Source organism: Giraffa tippelskirchi, chromosome 2, assembly GCF_054371585.1.
Source record: "Giraffa tippelskirchi isolate mGirTip1 chromosome 2, T2T-mGirTip1v1.2.pri, whole genome shotgun sequence".
NCBI classification, from domain to species: Eukaryota; Metazoa; Chordata; class Mammalia; order Artiodactyla; family Giraffidae; genus Giraffa; species Giraffa tippelskirchi.
Genome location: NC_137276.1, coordinates 9,458,443 through 9,476,933, shown reverse-complemented (window position 1 = coordinate 9,476,933; position 18,491 = coordinate 9,458,443). Strand labels below are relative to the sequence as shown.

The window sequence follows — 18,491 nt, the reverse complement described above, 5'->3', positions numbered from 1 at the left end:
CACCTGACCCGCAGGCCTTGGGTTTCCTCTCCCCAGGCTTGGCTGCTGGTCTCTGGGCTGCAGTCAGGGTGCATACTCTCCAATGAGTTCACTGCTCCTGACTTTCCTGCCACGTGACACTCCCAAAGCCGATGTTCCCAACCCTAGCAGGGCGGGCCCTCTCTCCAGGCTCTTTTTGTCCTTGACCATTCTGACCAGCTTGAGATTCAGACTCTAGATGATGCTGACCTCCAGTTTCGGTGCCACTCCTTGTCTAGGACACTAGTCCCAGGTCAGTGCAGCCTGGATGGACCTTCGTTCAGTGCTCAGCTTAATGTGTCACCAGCAAAGGCTCCCAACAGCCTGCTTCTGTGTTGCCATGGAACCACCCCTCACTGACCCACCCCACTTCCAGATCTTTCCTCATCATCCCCACCCTTCCCCCTTCACCACCTGGCTCCCTACAGCAGCAGCAGGCTGGCCCTCCAGTATTAATTTTTGAGATGTCTATGGATTTGGTGTGCCTCTGGGCAGCCTGTATATTGATGCTCAGGTCTATGTTCCTGCGTTGCTGGAGAATTTGCGTGGTATGTCTTGCTCTGGAACTTATTGGCTCTTGGATGGAGCTTGGTTTCAGTGTATATGTGGAGGCTATTGGATGGTCTCTTATTAATTAATGTTTCCCCTGGCTTTCAGTCTTATTCTTGCAGTAGCCTCAAGACTTCTCCATCCATACAGCATCAATAATAAAACTTTTAGGTTAATGGTGAAAAGATTCTCCACCGTGAGGGATACCCAGAAAGGTTCACTGAGTTACATGGAGAGATGAGGTGGGGGGGGGGTTTGAGGTGACCAGGAGGGGAAGAGGGGAATTCAAATGTGGAGAGAGCAATCTAGCCAGTAAGCACTTCCCTCTGTGCTTTCCACAGTCTGGAAACCTCAGAGTGGTTCACAGAGATACCTAGAGAGGGGGGAGGAAGGTAATAGAGGTGAGCATGAGTAGAAAGGGAGGAATCAAGAGGGGAGAGAGAGATCTGGGCAGTATCCTGTTCCTGAAGTGTTCTCCGGTACCCAGAACACCCTCAGAGATTCACAGAATTGGGTTGAGAAGAGAAAGAGGAGGGTGGGAGATAGAGGTTCCCTGGGGGAGAAGAAAGAGCATCAATAGGGGGAGAGAGTAATCAGGCCAGTGATCACACTCCTGAGTAAAAATGGGTCCTAAAGATTGGGTTCTTAAATGTACAAAATTGATATCAAATATGTAAAACAAAGATTAAAAATCTAGAGTAGAGGTTAGACTCTTATAAAACTTACAATATAAAAAAAAAGAAAAAAGGAAACAGTGTAAAAAGAAAAAAAACAGTAAAACAGTAAAAAAAGAAACAGTAAAAAAAAGTAAAACTGGAAAAAAACAGTAAAAAAAGAAAACACAAGAGGTATAAGATATATGTATGCAGTTTGCTTCAAAAATAGGGGTTTTTTTTTTTGCAAGTTAATAGTGGGTTATGAAAATGAAAGTTAAAGGTGTAATAGAGGACTTGAAGAAAAAGGAAAGAAGAGAAAAAAAGTTTTTTTAATTAAAAAAAAAATTAAAAAAAATAATAATAATAGTAAAAAAATATATATCCCGGACTTTCTGTGGAGCTGTTGTGAGCAGTGTGGGGTCTGCTCAGTTTCAGATAGATCCTTGTTCCTGCTTATACTTTTCAAGATCTATAGGTCCTTTTCAATGCAGTTGGTATTAACTACAGGGATTTTAATCTGTTGGCCTGTCACTTCCAAGGCGCTTCCCTTTGTTTATTTGGCTTCTGTTTGGAGGTCTCTTCAGTATCTAATTTCCGCCCTGCAACAAAGGGGTGGAGGTGGTCTCTTTAGGTTCGCTTGTTCAATCGTGCTGTGGGGAGGAAGGAACACGGCAAACCTGGCGTGTGTGTGGTGAGCTCGCAGTGTCTCGGCCGCACTGGGTTCGCCCCCGCTCACAGCGTGTGTGCTTTCCCCGTCTACCCTGCTCAGGCTTCAGGTTACTCGGCCGGGGAGTGGGCCGGGGAGTGGGCCCTGAGATGCGTGCACTTCCCAGGTCTAAGCCGCTCAGGTTCAGGTTCCCAGGTACTCCACAAAGGCACAGACTCGGTTGCGCCCGCGGTTTGTGCCGTTCCTGGTCGGAGCTGCTCAGGCGGCCAGGAGTTTGGCGAGCGCACTCTCCCCTGTTGGGGCGGTGCGGCTTATCACCTCCCTGGTCCCTGCCTCGGTTTACGGGCGCGCCCGGCTCCGGTGTGCTTTGTGTCGGTTCTGGGGAGCTGGTCTCTGGCTGCGACCCTCCCGGTGGCTGTCGACCCTCCGGGATCTCAGGCAGTCTTTGCTTAGAAACTGGGAGCCTGTTTGCAGTTTGGTAGGGGGTGCCCTCTCTGGGGCCGAGTTTGCCCCTTTCCGGCTCTGGCTGGCCCCGCCTGCCTGCTGTGTCCGGCGGGGGATGGGGCCGTCCGCAGCCGGCTAGCTCTCCTCTGGTATCGCTCAGTCCTTTGTTCTGTGAGCGGGCCGGCAGTGCCTTAGAGTTGGGCTTTTCGCAGGATAGTTCTCTCTCTCTGGCTCTCCCACAGTTTAGGTTACTATCTCATGTTAGCTCCCTCAGATTGCCCTCAGGGCGCTCGGGCCCGGTCCTTACCCTAAGCAGTGCCGCCCGCTCCTCTCCGTTCAGCCCCCACTTGCTGGTGGCGGATGCGAGCGTCTGGGGTTCTTTGCTGGGAGTTGCTTTAGGCACGTAATCTGTGGGTTTTATTTATTTTTTCTCCCAGTTACGTTGCCCTCCGAGATAAGAAATCTTCCCCCACACCCGCCGGTGAGAGGGTTTCCTGGTGCTTGGAAATTTCTCCTCTTTTACGACTCCCTCCCCGGGACGGGTCTCCGTCCCTAACTCTTTTGTCTCTCTTTTTATCTTTTATAATTTCTCCTACCTCTTTTGAAGATAATGCGCTGTCTTTGTGGATGCCTGACGTCCTCTGCCAGCGTTCAGAAGTAGTTTTGTGAAGTTTGCTCAGCGTTCAGATGTTCTTTCGATAAATTTGTGGAGGAGAGAGTGGTCTCCCCGTCCTATTCCTCCACCATCTTAGCCCCGCCTCTCTGGCTGGCCCTCCCCATAATCCATTCTCTCAGTGATGGTCGTCTTCACCCAATACCAAGGTCAGTCCCTCACACTGAAGAGGGGACATCAAGTTTGTAACAGTGAAGTCGCCCAAATATTTGCTGTTATTTGTGAAGAGGGATAGATGAGATTGATGTTTCCTATTCAGCTCTCTGGTGCAACTTCTAGGGCGCCCTTCTCTGGCCATGGAGGGGCTGGGCACTCAGCATCTCTCTCTGGAAACTGATGGGTTCATTGCAGCCCATCGTGGATGCTGAAGCTGATCATGCTTCCTCTTTTCTTGCAGCGCCAGTAATCAGCTTCTCCACTCCAGGTGAGTCCCGGCAGCCCCACCCAGCCAGGGTTCTCTCTGGGATTCCACCCTCTCAGGTTTCCAGAAGGAGAAGAGCAGACTCTACCTGGGGTCATTTCCCTTCGAGGACTCTGAAGCCTGTTCGGTAACCAGCTGTGTCCCCAGGACCAGGACTGTTACTCAGCTCTCCCTGGAGAGACCTCTGGTCCCCTGCCACCTCCTGATGCCTGTGCCTGTTCAGTGTGAGAGAGAGGATTAGGTCCTCTGATCATTTCTATGAAAATAAGTGTCCCACTCATGCCATGAAGAACTGCAACCATTTTCAAAACAGACCGCGTAGCAGGCTTACAGAGCTTTATCTGTTAAATACTCCTTCACGTTGAGAGTAACCCCCAAATGATCTTTACGGCACCTTGAAAACATTTGGTGCCAAAAATGGGAAGGTGTGCTGCTGTATACGCCAGTCCTTTTGGCCAGGCTCCGTGTAGGTGGGAATGGTTAAGGCACTGAGAAGTCCTGCAGAAGGGGAAAAGGACTTCCTGAGGACACACATCCGGAAGACGATCGCTTGTCACAACACCCCCGGAGCCCCACCACCATGGGGGTATTCCTCTCTCTGCTCTGCAGGCTCCTTTTCAAATTGTGGCGGCTTCTTATCCAGTGCCAGTGGGAACTTTTCCAGCCCATTCTACCCAGGATACTACCCCAGCAATGCCAACTGTGTCTGGGAAATACAAGTGAACCCCGGCTACCTCATAAACCTGGGCTTCGACAGTCTGCAGTAAGTAACTCCCAGGCCACCTGGAGAAGGAGGCGTCTTCCATGGACCACCCTGTGGTTTGGGTTGGGTCCTGGGCTGGGAGGTTTTCCCTTCTCAGGTACCATGGACTACATTTCAGGTTTCTCTGATCCCCACCAGGAAGTATCAGACAATATTGGACAGTCCATTGATCTGATTAAGGAGGAGGAAGAAGATCTTAGATTCAAGGACATTTCTCATTAAGTCCAAAATATCTAGAAAGTTTATTAAGAGCAGACATTCTGCTGTTGACATGAGTCCCGGTTTTTTGTACAGGTTGGAGACACAGAGTAGCTGCAGTTATGACTATGTTGAAATCCTTCAGGGATCACTGAGTAGCAATGCCTCAGCGAGGAGAATCTGTCGTTACACCCGGGAAATATTCACTTCTTATTCCAACCGACTGACTGTTCGATTTCGGAGTGACAGCAGTGTCCAAAACACTGGTTTTTCTGCTTGGTATAACTCCTTTCCAAGAGGTGAGTACAAGACATAGAGAAAAGATCTGTGGTTACCAAGGGGATGTGGTTGTGGGGAAGGGATGGATGTGGATTTGGGGATTAGCAGATGCAAACTACTACTTATCAAATGAATAAACAGCAAGGTCCCACTGTAGAGAACAGGGAGCTATATTCTGTAACCTGTGATAAACCATGTGGAAAGAATATGGAAGTGAATACGGAAAAGAATATATCTATCTGGAGAATGAGGGATCTGAACTCTGTGATGTCAAGAGCCCCTTCCAGGTGGATCATGTAGCTGTTTATTCCTGATCAGTGTCATTGGGTGGCTTTTGGGATGGGGAAAGAACCAGGGGTTAATTGGCTTGGGTGTTTGCTGGGGGACGGGGTCATCACCTCTTCTGGCGTGTGTCTTTCAGACGTCAGCTTGAGATTGGTGAATTGGAACTCCTCCCATCCCACATGTGCTGGGCGTGTGGAAGTCTACCATGGTGGCCAGTGGGGAACAGTGTGCGATGACAGCTGGGACATTCAAGATGCCCAGGTGGTGTGCAGACAGCTGGGCTGTGGATATGCAGTCTCAGCCCCAGGAAATGCCTACTTTGGCTCTGGCTCTGGCCCCATCACCTTGGATGACGTGGCGTGCTCAGGGGTGGAGTCTAATCTCTGGCAGTGCCGGAACCGAGGCTGGTTCTCCCACAATTGTGGCCACCATGAAGATGCTGGAGTCGTTTGCTCAGGTATTGGGTGATGACATTTGCAGTCGCCCCTTTCACCTCGGGGCTGCTGGAAACGAGGCCGGTGACGGATGGTGCCTGTGGCTAGTTCAGGATGTGGGGGTGGGCAGGAGCTTGTCAGAGTACCCTTGACCTGTGCACTCCTGGAGACCTTGCAGAGGCCACTTGATGTCTGGTCCTTGTGCTGAACACTCAGCTGGTATCCAGCTTATTATTACTCTCCCATTTGCTTTATGGGCTTACCTCATGGCTCAGAGGGTAAAGAATTCACCTAAAAACAGAAGATGCTGGTTTGATCCCTGGGTCTGCTGTATTCCCTGGAGAAGAAAATGCAACCCACTCCAGCATTCTTGCCTGGAGAATCCTATGGTCAGAGAAGCCTGGTGGGCTACAGTCCATGGGATCCCTGAAGTGTCCGAGATGATTTACCAACTAAACAACAACCACTTGGTGCCGAGGCTGATCATGCTTCCTCTTTCTTGCAGTTCCAGAGATCAGCTCCTCTACTCCAGGTGAGTCCCTGCAGCCCCACCCAGCCAGACTCCTCTCTGGGATTCTGCCTCTCAGGTTTCCAATAGGAGAACAGCCTCCTCCTGGGGAGTCATTTCACTCCGAGGACTCTGGAGGCTGTTCAGTGACCAGTGTAGTCCCCAGGACCAGGGCTGTCACTCAGCTCTCTTTGGAGGGTTCTCTGTTTCCCTGCCACCTCCTGGGGCCTGTGCTGATTCAGTCCACTCTGGGAGGGGAGAGGATTAGGTCCTCTGATCATTTCCATGAAAATAAGGGACCCAGTCATGCCATGCAGAACTGTGACCATGATAGAACCGTGACCGAATAGCATTGCTACAGAGGTTTATCTCTTAAATAATCCTTCACGTTGAGAGCAATTCCTCAAATGATCTTTGTGACACAAGGGAAATATCTGGTCCAAATATGTTTGGATGTGGTGTGTTCTCTAACTGCTTTTGCCGAGTCACAGTGTAAATTGGTATAATCATGTCTGTGCAAAGTCCTAAAGTAAGGAGAACGATTTACTTTCTCCATCAAACTCTTGAGTATGGAATTAAAAAATGATCCAGCAACATCCTAAAATCACTTGGTTTCCTTTCTAGATTGGCGGCCCCCACCAACTACAACCACTCAGAGTAAGTATCATGTTTTTCCACCTGACCCGCAGGCCTTGGGTTTCCTCTCCCCAGGCTTGGCTGCTGGTCTCCGGGCTGCAGTCACGGTGCTCACTATCCAATGAGTTCACTGCTCTTGACTTTCTTGCCACGTGGTGTCTCTGTAGCTGGTGTCCCAACCCCAGGAGGGCTGAGCCTCCCTCCAGGCTCTTCTTTGTCCTTTAGTCACCTGGCCATCCCAAGGTTCGGATCTCTAGTCAATGTGTAGGTGAAGTCTCCCACTGTGTAGATCCCGCCGCTCATCTGGGACACTAGTCCCAGGTCAGTGCCGCCTGGATGGAGCCTGGTATGTAATCAGCAAAAGTTTCCAATAGCCTGCTTCTGAGTGGCTGCTGAACCATCCCTCACTGAGCCCCCTACCCCGCCCCAGATGTTTCCTCTGCATCCCCAGCCTCCCCTCCTCACCACCTGGTTTCCTACAGCAGCACTGACCTGCACTGACCCCTCCCCCTGACCCATTCTCTGCAGTGCAGCTAGGGTATCTTCATCAAATGCCAAGCTCGGTCACTGCCTCGGAGCCGGAATCCTCAGCACTGTCTGGACGCAGATCCTCAGTGCTCAGGACAACCTCTAGGGCTTGCAAATTCTTCCCCACTGTTGAGTTGATTCCTGCCATCCTTCCCATCCCTGCTCCATCCACATCGGGGTTCCCCAATTGTGCCAGCTACTCGCACACCGAGGCTCCTTCACACGTACCGTTCCCTCTGCCTGAAACACCCTTCCAACCTTTTTTGCCTCACCTCCCTGTGTGCCCGTCCCTTTTCCCTCCTCAGTCTGGACCAGGAGCCAAATCTCCCAGCTCCTAGCACCTCCTGGGCTCTGCTCCATCACAGTCCCATCCTTGGAGGCTGGGATTCGCTCTTTTCCGTCTTCTTCTTTAGGCTGCGAGCTCCCAGAGGGCAAGTCCCGCATCTGGCATCTCGCTGGGAACTTGGGGTTGGCACATTTCCAGCACTCAGCAGCTGAACCAAGGGTGCCAAGAAACTGATCATTATCTTTTCTGTTTGTCAACAGATCCTGTTTACGTCACCGGCCCAGCCAGTAAGTTCTGAGCCCCCTGACCAGTCCCCCTTCCCTTCTCCTCGATGACAGGGATGCTGGGGAGGGACGAAGAGAACAGTGAGAAGGAGACGGCTTCCCTAAGTACGGCCTCCCTGGAGGGGCACCTCACTGACCCTCAGTAGGAAGTCCCGGTGCAGGCACCTCCCTGTGGGTTCCCCCGTGTGACCGTGCAGTGTACACTGCGGGTCATCAGCATTTCTCCCTTTGTCCCAACAGCGAGTTATTCCTGCGGAGGCCTCCTGACCCGATTTTCAGGGAACTTTTCCAGCCCATTCTACCCTAGGAACTATCCGAACAACGCCAAGTGTGTGTGGGACATTGAAGTTCAAAACAACCACCGGGTGACTGTGGTCTTCAGAGATGTCCAGTAAGTGTGTGTGGTGGGGGGGCATGTGCTGAGGACCTTGCAGACATTTTAGAAGGAGATAAACGGCACTTGAGGAGAGATATTTGCCCCACTGCCCTGTTTTTCTATGGGTTCCATTTTCGACCAAGCCTAGAAGCAGCCGTGGAGGGGACGCCAGGATCAGAGTCCTGTGTCAAATTGCAGGTCTGTCACTACTTTGCTGTGTGACCTCAGGAAATCATTTAACTCTCCTGAGCCTCAAAAGAGGAGAATGTAATACCCGCTTCCCTCCCCTCCCGGTTCCTGGGAAAGTCACAAGAGAAATATATGAAAATACTTGGGCAATGTTACCCAATGGGAGGGATTATGGTTAGAAGTAGTAATAGCAGAAAGAATCCTATTAACAACCACACTAGTTTTTCTGAACTCTTTTCTCTCTACTCCCTCTTTCTCTGGGCAGTGGTTTTGGGCAGAAGAGGAATAATTCCTGTGGCAGAGCTTAGGTTATCTGTTCCTCATCCAATGAAGGGTGGGAATCCTTGTTTTAAGCAGAGGGGACAACATCAGAACCACCGGGATATATGATTGGCTCAAGGGGGAGGGCTGACCACCCTGAGACACCAGGAGCTTGTAGAGTCCTAGGAAGGGGGCACCATCATTTTTTCTCTGTCACCACTGAACAAAGTAGCTTTTTCTCTTGATTTCTGGTTGCAGTGGCCTGGGAGTTTCTGCCTTGGAAATTCGTGTGGAGTTTTGCAAAAGATGTGATGTTATTTTTATCTCTTCATCATTACTATTCATTTGGGGGATTGTACTTAAAGCTCATGAAATTCTACAGAGGAAGGTTGACCGTGACTAGTTCTGAGCCAGCATCTTGATAACAGTGACCACCATTTGTGGCATTTTTATGAAGCACTTTTCCATCTATTATACTGTTAGAGCCTTATGTGACAGGTCTCTTCAGTATACTTGCATGGGGAGATTTCACCTTTGCAAATAAAAAATCTGAGCTGCAGAGAGGTTATCTGACTTGCCCAATATTTATTTGTTCAATTATTTGTTTCTGTTGCTATGAATTCATGGATTTAAAAAAAAATGCTATGGGAAACTGGGGTCTTTTTGATCAAAGAAAAAGTCGAAGATGGGATGTCATTCTTTCTTACGTGATGTGAAGGGCTGTCAGGAGAGGAGCTGTAGATTTCATATACATGACCCCAAAAGGCAGGACTAAGACGGATGTATGGAGGTCATGGGAGGGTGAACCTCCACTGGATTTAAGAAAGTCTAAGGAACTGCTGATTTCCAGTGGGGAGAGGGCTTGGGGGAGGGGCCCTCTTGGGGTAGGGGATGAAAAGATACAAACTATGATGTAGAAAACAAGCTACAAGGCTCTATGGTATCAATATAGCCCAGGGAGGATAGCCAATATTTTTTAAATAAGTATAAATGGAGTATAGCCTTTAAACATTGTAATCACTATATTTACACCCATAACTTGTATAATATTGTACATTGACTGTACTCCGGTAAAAAAAAGAAAGTCTATTCCTTTCGATTATTAATTTTGTCGGAGTTTCTGGCTTAGAGGTGTAACGCCTCTGACCGCTGGCATCAAACCCTGGTTGAAAGTGAAGCCAGACTGTGCGTTCCGTCTCTGCAGGCTGGAAGGCAGCTGTCACTACGATTACATCGAAGTGTACGACGGCCCCCACCACAGTTCCCCGCTGCTCGCCCGGGTTTGTGACGGGGCAAGGGGCTCCTTCACCTCATCGTCCAACTTCATGTCCATCCATTTTGTCAGCGATGTCTCCATCACCAAGAGAGGGTTCTCGGCCGAATACTACTCCAGTCTTTCCAATGGGAGCACGAGTAAGTCCCCGCCCATTGGGGTGACACCTCTGAGCACCTTCGGTTCAGGCATCCTGGGGCTGTGGAAGGAGAAACGAGAGCCACCCTATCAGGTCACCAAGGCTTGGTGTGGGGCAGAAGGGGGCCAAGAGCAAGGGTTCTGGGGACTCTGGCTGCCCAGGACTGGCCAATGAGTGGTGGGTTGGCCTTTCTGTGGTCAGCAGAGACGGAGTAGAAGGGGTGAGAGATGCTGTCATCAGACAGTGAGATGTCAGTGCCAAGGGCAGAGGGGACCACCTGGCTTGAGACCTTGTGGCCTTCCCAGAGTGTGGGACACTGTGACCTTGTCCTGAGACCTAGCACATTTGGTTGATTCCTGAAAGTGGTCTGAGCTGCTCTCTCAGCCACATCCAGCAGAGGCTGGCGGCCACAGTTTGATCTGTTAAATGGACTGATGTACAGATTGACCAGGGGCAGGACAAGGTGATGTGCTGGCTCTCTCTGCAGTCAGGATTTTAAGCACTGACCTGCCCTTAGCTGCAGGACCTATGCTAAGTCCACAGCTAAGGATGCTGATTTCCCAACATCCCTGCAAGTTGACCTAAGTGTTACTGTGTGTGTGTGTTAGTCACGAAGTTGTGTCCAACTCTTTGCAATGCCATGGACTGTAGCTCACCAGACTCCTCTGTCCATGGAATTCTCCAGGCAAGAATACTGGAGTGGGTTGCCATTCCCTTCTCCAGGGGATCTTCCCCACTCAGTGATCAAACCTAGGTCTTCTGCATTGCTGGCAGATTCTTCACCATCTGAGCCACCACTAAAGCCCAAGTGCTATCCTACTAAAAGGATAAATGGCAACCTGGCAGAAACATTTTGTTGTTTTACATTTTGCCTCTGTTTCTCCACCAGAGGAATCCTAGTCCCCGTGCCCTCATAGGGGTCTCAGGAGAATGAAACTGACTAGAGCCCCAGGGCATCTGGGGAGGTGGTGAGCTGTGTCCACAGGCAGACCATGTGCCAGCCATCTCAGTCTTTTTCTGTGGGCTTAGCGGGAGGGTGCACTGACTGACCGCACTGTCTGCCTTTGGCCCCCAGAGCTGCTTTGCCTGCAAAATTACATGCAAGCCAGAGTGAGTACGAGCTACCTCCAATCCCTGGGCTACTCTCCCAGGGACCTTGCCATTCCTGGCTCGAACAGAAACTACCAGTGTCAGCCCCAGATTACGTCAAGCCAGGTGACGTTCATGATTCCCTACTCCGGCTGCAGCACCATCCAGCAGGTGAGCCCGGAGCTTCCCCCACCTCCTGCCGAGCAAGCTTTCTTAGTGACGGGTGCTATGCTTTGGGAATCCTGGGGACCCAGAAAACATGACTGTGGTGTAACCAGAACATAATCTGGGTGAGGATATAAATGTGTTCCTTGGTGTCATGACGTAGCTGCAGCCACGTTCAAACAGAAAAAGAAGGAAAATCAGCGGGGAGTTTTTCCCACAGTGTCCAGCAGAGAGGGTGCCTGGCAGGCTGCCATCTGGTCAGCAAGAACAGTGGCATCTCCCAGGAGCAGTTCCAGGGTTTGAAGGGCCTGGAGCTTATATAGGTTGAGGTTGGGATGGGTGAGAGAGACGGGTGCTTCCTTCATGGAAAGAACTCAAGCATATCTCACTTTTAGACATCTTACAAAAACATATGGCTGTGCCAGTGCATTGCTGACCCCTGGAAGGACCTGTGCATGGGATTGGGGGTGGGGGTGCTGAGGCCTAAACTTAATTGTTGTTTAGTCGCTAAGTCATGACCAACTCTTTTGCAACCCCATGGACTGTAGCCCACCAGGCTCCTCTGTCCATGGGATTCTCCAGGCAAGAATATTGGAGTGGGTTGCCATTTCCTTCTCCAGGGGACCTTTTTGATCCAAGTCTCAAACCCAGACAGATGCTTTTTTACCACTGAGCCACCAGGGAACCCCGTAAGCTTCATTAGCTTCACAATACATCGGCCTCTGCAGGTGTCACTTGTTAAGCTGTCACCACCTAGGGTGACCAGCTATCTTGGCTGACCTGGGACTTGGCAGATTTTAGCGAGAAGTCCTATGTCCCGAGAAACTCCTCGATCCTATCACCCTACAAGTGACAGACCCTGAGATTAGTCCATGTCAAACTCCCCGAATTCCCCAGTAACAAGATACAAGCCTCCCCTCATTGTCATCCCACTTGAAAAGCAGGGAGACTGGGCTTTGAGGAGTCAAGCACGTTGCCCAAGTCTCCTTAGCCAGGTAGGCAGTGGCAGGGCTGATGTCAGACTCTGAGAATCTCAAAAATGTGGCTCTGAGCGAAAGAAGGCAGGCACGCCGGACCCCCTGCCCTGTGATTCCATTTCTGCGAAGCTTAGAAACGGAGAGTCAGTGTGTGATGGTCCAGCCTGGTGGGGGCGATGCCTGCAAAGGGCAGATGGAGCTCTGGGATTATGAGAATGTCGGGCCTCTTACTGTCAGACCTCACTCAATGGCACTCTTAGAGTTGTTGCATTTCACTTCATGCAAATTTATGTCAAACTCTCCATTCCAGCTCTGAATTTTTGACCACCGCCTAAGTAACCACTTCCAGATGTTGTCCGTCAGGGAACAGACACAGAGCAAATACTTTTATTAGGTTTATCGTTATTTAGTTGCTCAGTCGTGTCCAATTCTTCTGTGACCCATGGACTGTAGCCTGCCGGGCTCCTCTGTCCATGGGATTTCCCAGGCAAGAATACTGGAGTGGGTTGCCATTTCCTACTCTAGGGGATCTTCTTGACCCAGGGATCCAACCTGCGTCTCCAGCATTCGCAGGTGGAGCCTTCACCACTGAGCCACCTAGGAAGCTTTTCATCAGGTTTCAGGTCTGCAGCAAATATGCAGCATGAAATGCTCAAATGTGTACAGTGTGTGTGTGATATACACGATCAGAGGGTTTGTCAGTCACCAGACATTCTGCCTATTTGCTGTGTTCCAGGCAAGGGGCCACGAGGGCGCTGTGCCTCGTCTGTTCCAGTCACAAGGAACAGTGACAGAGGCAGGGGACGCTCAACTAGCTAACCAGATGAGCCTGTGGGCCGCAGACGGGTGTCTGGGCCCGAGGGTCTGCAGTCGCCACTGTGGTCACCCAGCTCCCATCAGATCTCCTTCTGGGAGGATCTGAGTGGGTCATGGAGGCATAAGTGCCGAGAAGCGTACAGATGAGTCATGCCCTGCAAACGTTCTAGTCCACCTGGCTTTTACATTTTGCAAATCAGTCATGTTGGATTCTGGTTTGTCCTGAGTTTAGTCAGTGGGAGTTAGTCCACCACGGACGACCACCCCTTCTGGCTCCAAAGGTACAGCCTGGAACCTCCGATGTCTGGGCCATTCCATCTGTGTTCCTTCATCTCTATTAGGAGATGCCAAAGCCACAGGCCAGCCCTGGTCTTCTAACCTGGATGGTCGTGGGCCGTGTAGGTTAGATCTTATTCCTCTGCTTATTTAAATACCTGTATCCTCTACAAACTATGCCTCCAGGGCAGGCCCACATTTCATTCATCTTTTCCACTGCCAACGCTCCTTGGTGCGGAGCCTAAGCCTTTATAATCAGATTACTAATGGCTAGTTTGCGTGCCAGACACCGAACTCTGAGTTCCAAGGAGACTTTCAAAATTCTTGAGACAACATTTTTTCCCATTTAATCAAGAGGAAACAGAGGCTTACAGAGGTTAAGCCGCTTGCCCAAAGCCACCTGGTCATGAGCTGCAGAGCAAAGATTCAAAGGCAAGATAATGTGATCCGTAGCTGGAACTTTCTGCCTCTCCTCTAGGTGCCCTGTTTAGCCGGTATTGGACAAATGTTGGCTTGTGCAGCTGATGGGCGAGGTCTCCCCTGCACCGGAGAGAGACGCCACGTGGAAGAGGCCAAGACAGCTTGCCCTTCCCATCCATCCCACGCCTTGCCCACTGCGGGCGGGCGTGTGTGCTCAGTTGCTCAGGCATATCTGACTCTTTGCGACCCCTTGGACTGCAGCCCACCAGGCTCTTCCATGCATGGGATTTCTCAGGCAAAAATACTGGAGTAGGTTGCCATGCTGTCATCCAGGGGATCTTCCCAACCCAGGGATTGAACCCACCTCTCTTGCGTCTCCTGCATTGGCAGGTGGGTTCCTTACCCCTAGTGCCACCTGAGCAGATGTCTAATAATGAATTTTAACTTAAAATCAAAACTGCTTCTTATGATCAAGAACTAAACTTGCATGCCATGTGGCTTGGTGTACATTCAGAATCTAGCTTGACCATGGAAATCAAAGACAAATGTGGATTCAAAAATACTTTCATGTGAATGTACAAATTGAAGACACTTCAGTTCATCTTTGAAAGAGTAACAAGATGGCAACATTTATGTGGTTTATTGTGCTAATCACTGACACTCCAATATAAAGTTCTCCACTTTTTAAAAGAAAATATAAATACAGTGTACTTCCCATGGAGGCTTCCCTGGTAGCTCAGGTGGTAAAGAATCTGCCTGTAATGTAGGGGACCGGGGTTCAATCCCTGGGTCCAGAAGATCCCCTAGAGAAAGGGAATGGTTACCCACTCCAGTATTCTTGCCCAGAGAATCCCATGGACAAGAGGAGCCTGGTGAGCTATAGTCCACATGGTCGCAAAGAGTCAGACACAACTGAGCAAGTAACACTTCCCATGGAGGGCTGGAAGGCATAGAACCCATTCTAGGTCCTTCTCCAGACCCGAGGCCAAAGTGCAGGCTCTGGCATCCCCTGCAGGCCAGAGCCTCCCTCTGACAAGAGAAAAGGAAAACCAAGATCAGAGAAGAGGCAAGGTTCCCCCAGTAGCAAAACCACTTTAGTTACTTGTTAAACTTTTCTCTTTTCACATGTCTTTCTGGAAGGGACTAACTCAGAGCTGAGCTCTGCAACTTCAGACATGGAATGAAAGCCTCTGCAACACATGCTGTTCTAAAGAATAATTACATTCAGGTTGTACAAGTGCTGGCTTCAGAAGGGAGCTTGTCTAATCTCCCAAATGGCCAGGAATGCACTTTTGCTCCTGACGGTGTGTATGACTAACTGTGACTCAACGACTCGCTTTTTTTTTTTTTGACTGGGCCATAGGGCATGCAAGATCTTAGTTCCTTGACTAGGCATTGAACCTTCGCCCCCTGCATTGGAAGCACAGCGTCTTAACCACTGGACCACCAGGGAAGTCCCCCTTCCATTGTTTTTTTGTCTAAGGTTGTCTTACATTTTACAGAGGCTTCTATCTAGGCCACTATTTTTGTGTCCATTCCTGCAGCTGGTGCCCACAGCTGGTGGGAACTCGTACCTGGCAAAGGCACGTTTGCTTCTGGCTATCATAGCATTTGGGAAGGAGGGTCCTCCCCCTCTCCCCAGTCCCCACCTGGGAATGCTGCTCTTGTGCTCACCTCACCTGCGGCCAGAGGAGCATGACCATGGGGCTTCCAGGGGCACTTGTTCACCTGTGACCTTTTGGTCATTTGGGCTTGCTACTGCCAGCTCCATCCTTCTTTCATTACAGTACTTTTGTTGGGCTTCTGTGCCCTGGATCTTTCCTCCATTCCATGAATTTTTATTAATGCTAATGATGCTGTCGTCAACACTACCAAGCCCTGGGAAAAGAGAGATGCTTAGACATCACCCTTTCCTTGAGACGCTCACAGACCACCAGGTGTGAGATGCTTGTCCCTGGAGAGGTCGCTCCTACAAGACGGTCGGCACATCAAGCAGCATGAGAGACCAACAATCTTATGAGTTTGCTGCTTCCTGAAAGGCGCAGTAGGAAATGGTGTTGTGATTTGGGGAGTGGAGAGGCAAAGCATAATGGAAGTGCTCCTGCATTGCCATGGCGCCCACCCTGTGGTCCATATGAACCTCTGGGGTGGTTCCTGCTCCAGAGGTCAGAGACCTGCCACGACTATAACTCTGGATCTCTGTTGCTTTAGGCTCCGCCAGCTTCAGACACTAAGCTGCAATAGCTACATGCATCCCCACAGAACTGTGAAATCGAATCCCGCCAGCTGCCCCTCCCTCACGACTGCCTCCCCTGATTTCCCCCAGCAAGAATAAGACTGAAACAGAACAGCCCGAAGGGCCCCGAGCCAGGGAGACCAAACTCAGCTTAGTCATACAGCCGGGGTAGGGGTCATCTGGACACACTCATCCTTCCATAAGCAGCAGCTCTCGGGAGGACCACCAACCTCGTGGTCTGTATCATGAGGCAAAGGGAAGGGGAGGTGTGAAAGGAGGGAATCTTGCTGGGAAGTGTGTCCATCCCAGGTAACAGTAGCCATGGCGACAGATACCTCCCATCTCTCTGAGGCTCTGGGAGCATTTTGCAGTCTTGCAGCATCACTTCAATCTCCTCCTAACCCAAACCAGCAACAAGATGCCCTTAGTGGATGACATTTGCCTGATTCTGCTCTCCCTCCTGCCCCTCCAGGTGGATAATGACACCATCACCTACTCCAACTTCCTCAAAGCAACGGCTTCAAGAAGCATCATCAAGAGGAAGAGGGACCTCCACATTCATGTCAGCTGCAAGATGCTCCAGAACACCTGGGTTAACACAATCTACATTACTAATGACACCATCGAGGTTGAGAACGTACAATACGGCAATTTTGACGTGAACATTTCCTTTTATACATCCTCTTCATTCCTGTATCCAGTGACCAGCAGCCCATACTATGTGGACCTAAACCAGAATTTGTACCTTCAGGCTGAAATCCTCCGTTCTAACGCCTCCCTAGCCTTATTTGTGGACACCTGTGAGGCCTCACCGTCTCCCAGTGACTTTACATCTTTGACTTATGATCTCATCCGGAGCGGGTAAGGAGCGTCTTCTGGGGGTGGACTTCGGCCTTTACCTGATAAACTCATGCCCAGCTAGCCCAGAGCACAAGGAAGGCTGACTGGGCTCCAGTAGCTCAGGCTTCAGCAGCCAAGCTACCGTTTCTGGGTATCTGGAGAACTCAGGGAGTCGTCAGTTGCCATCCAGCAGGTTAGCTATAAAGTAAAATTAGACCAAGTGACTAAACTCCAGGTGAGCCTTAAGGTTCTAAGATATGCCTGCAGCAGGAGCAACATTGATTTTTGAAGCGGACTGCGGTTGAGAAACCAGCTCAGCGCCATGCTAGCTGCGTCACTCTGGATAGAAAATCTCACCTCTTCGAGCCAGTTTCTTCAGCCATCAGATGAGCGTAGTGAAGCCCTTATCACAGTCTGTTGGGAGGGTTAAACAAGGGGTAAATGGGGCAGTGGACAAAGAGCCTGCCCAGCAGGTGGTCCACAGGAGGGTTGTGAAGGCAGCAGGTGGTCCCATGACCTCCATCCTCCCCGGAGGACGCACAGCACGAGGTCGGGTGGCGTGAGGAACGCAGCGCCTACGGTGACTACTCTCCTCCTCCAGGTGTGTGAAGGACGAAACCTACCGATCCTACTACCAGCCCTCGTCCAACATCGTCCGCTTCAAGTTCAGTTCCTTCCACTTCCTGAACCGCTTCCCCTCCGTGTACCTGAAGTGCAAGATGATCGTGTGCAGGGCGTATGACCCCTTTTCCCGCTGCAACAGAGGCTGCATCGTGAGGGCCAAGAGGGATGTGGGCTCCTACCAGGAGAAGGTGGATGTTGTCCTGGGACCCATCCAGCTGCAGGCCTCACCCCAGAAGAGGAACCTGGGTAGGTGGCTGCCCTCCCACCCCGCCATCTACCAGGGCCCAGGACCGTGAACCACAGGGACTCAGGCTGCTTCCGTGGGTGTCCTATTTCCCCTTGAATAGGGCACCTGTGCTACATAACACGGAGTCGATACAGAGTCGAACTAGACCTGGTTCCCATCTTCTTCCAAAGGCTTCTGGTCTGTGGGGGGGATGCATGTGTGGGGTTCCGTCAAGACAGTTCTAACCTGGGACACAGAATAGCTGACACCTTTATCCTGTGTGTTCTGAATACAATACCAATCTCACACTCATCCATGAAACAAAATGTTAATACTTACCTCTTAGGACTGCAGAGAGGATTACATAAAACACCGTTAATTACACTGCTTTGGCCTCTGCCTGCTGCAAGTCATTGGCTGCAAAGAACAGTGACTTTGTTACTATCATATTGTCATCAATGTTAACATTAATGATCACGTTATTACCTATGATGATGACAAACTGTACCCTCGGGTTGTGACCTCAGGGTCTGGCAGGGCTGTGTAGATCCAGGCAGGACTGGTTTATTCTGACAGCTCCCAGGGGTTGACCCTGGAAAAGCCATTTCATTTTCTGCACCTGGAATGGGGAGCAGAGTTCCCCTGCTGTGCCGTTCTGTTGTGGGTGTGAATGAGGAAATGTTTGCAGAGGGATTCCCACTATTTTTGGCCCAGGCCAGGCCAGGTCAACAAACGTGGTGGCGTTAGTGACAGGGGAGCAGTAGCTGCCACAACCCCACCTGCAGGCACAAGCTCCTCCTCACAGAGGTTCTTTGACAGCTCCCTCCCTCTCAGGGCCCAGATCCAAGCCCTCCCCTAGTCTGGCTGCTTCCAGGCTCTTCCCTCACATTTTCAGCATTCTGGGCATCTTTGTTGTTGTTCAGTCACCCAGTCATGTCCGACTCTTTGTGATGCC

General features: G+C 50.5%; 1 protein-coding gene and 1 long non-coding RNA gene across 2 annotated transcripts in view; one reads left to right on the top strand and one right to left on the bottom strand.

Annotated features, from left to right (window-relative positions):
• DMBT1 (deleted in malignant brain tumors 1) overlaps positions 1 to 18,491 on the top strand; it is a 57,637-nt gene that overhangs the window by 37,676 nt on the left and 1,470 nt on the right. The window contains exons 30-41 of the mRNA XM_081573451.1: positions 3,405 to 3,431; positions 4,038 to 4,191; positions 4,486 to 4,688; positions 5,090 to 5,410; positions 5,893 to 5,919; positions 6,520 to 6,552; positions 7,606 to 7,632; positions 7,870 to 8,020; positions 9,660 to 9,868; positions 10,943 to 11,127; positions 16,319 to 16,707; positions 17,288 to 17,556. Of these exons, the coding sequence (XP_081429577.1) occupies positions 3,405 to 3,431; positions 4,038 to 4,191; positions 4,486 to 4,688; positions 5,090 to 5,410; positions 5,893 to 5,919; positions 6,520 to 6,552; positions 7,606 to 7,632; positions 7,870 to 8,020; positions 9,660 to 9,868; positions 10,943 to 11,127; positions 16,319 to 16,707; positions 17,288 to 17,556 (1,995 nt within the window). The remainder of the gene's footprint in view (positions 1 to 3,404; positions 3,432 to 4,037; positions 4,192 to 4,485; positions 4,689 to 5,089; positions 5,411 to 5,892; positions 5,920 to 6,519; positions 6,553 to 7,605; positions 7,633 to 7,869; positions 8,021 to 9,659; positions 9,869 to 10,942; positions 11,128 to 16,318; positions 16,708 to 17,287; positions 17,557 to 18,491) is intronic.
• The window catches only part of LOC145539416 (uncharacterized), a 22,639-nt gene continuing 13,173 nt past the window's right edge, over positions 9,026 to 18,491 (bottom strand). Inside the window, exons 3-7 of the long non-coding RNA XR_014077776.1 lie at positions 17,876 to 17,953; positions 17,044 to 17,393; positions 16,343 to 16,884; positions 15,285 to 16,243; positions 9,026 to 9,927 (exon numbers count right to left, since the gene is read on the bottom strand). This is a non-coding gene — a long non-coding RNA (uncharacterized LOC145539416). The remainder of the gene's footprint in view (positions 9,928 to 15,284; positions 16,244 to 16,342; positions 16,885 to 17,043; positions 17,394 to 17,875; positions 17,954 to 18,491) is intronic.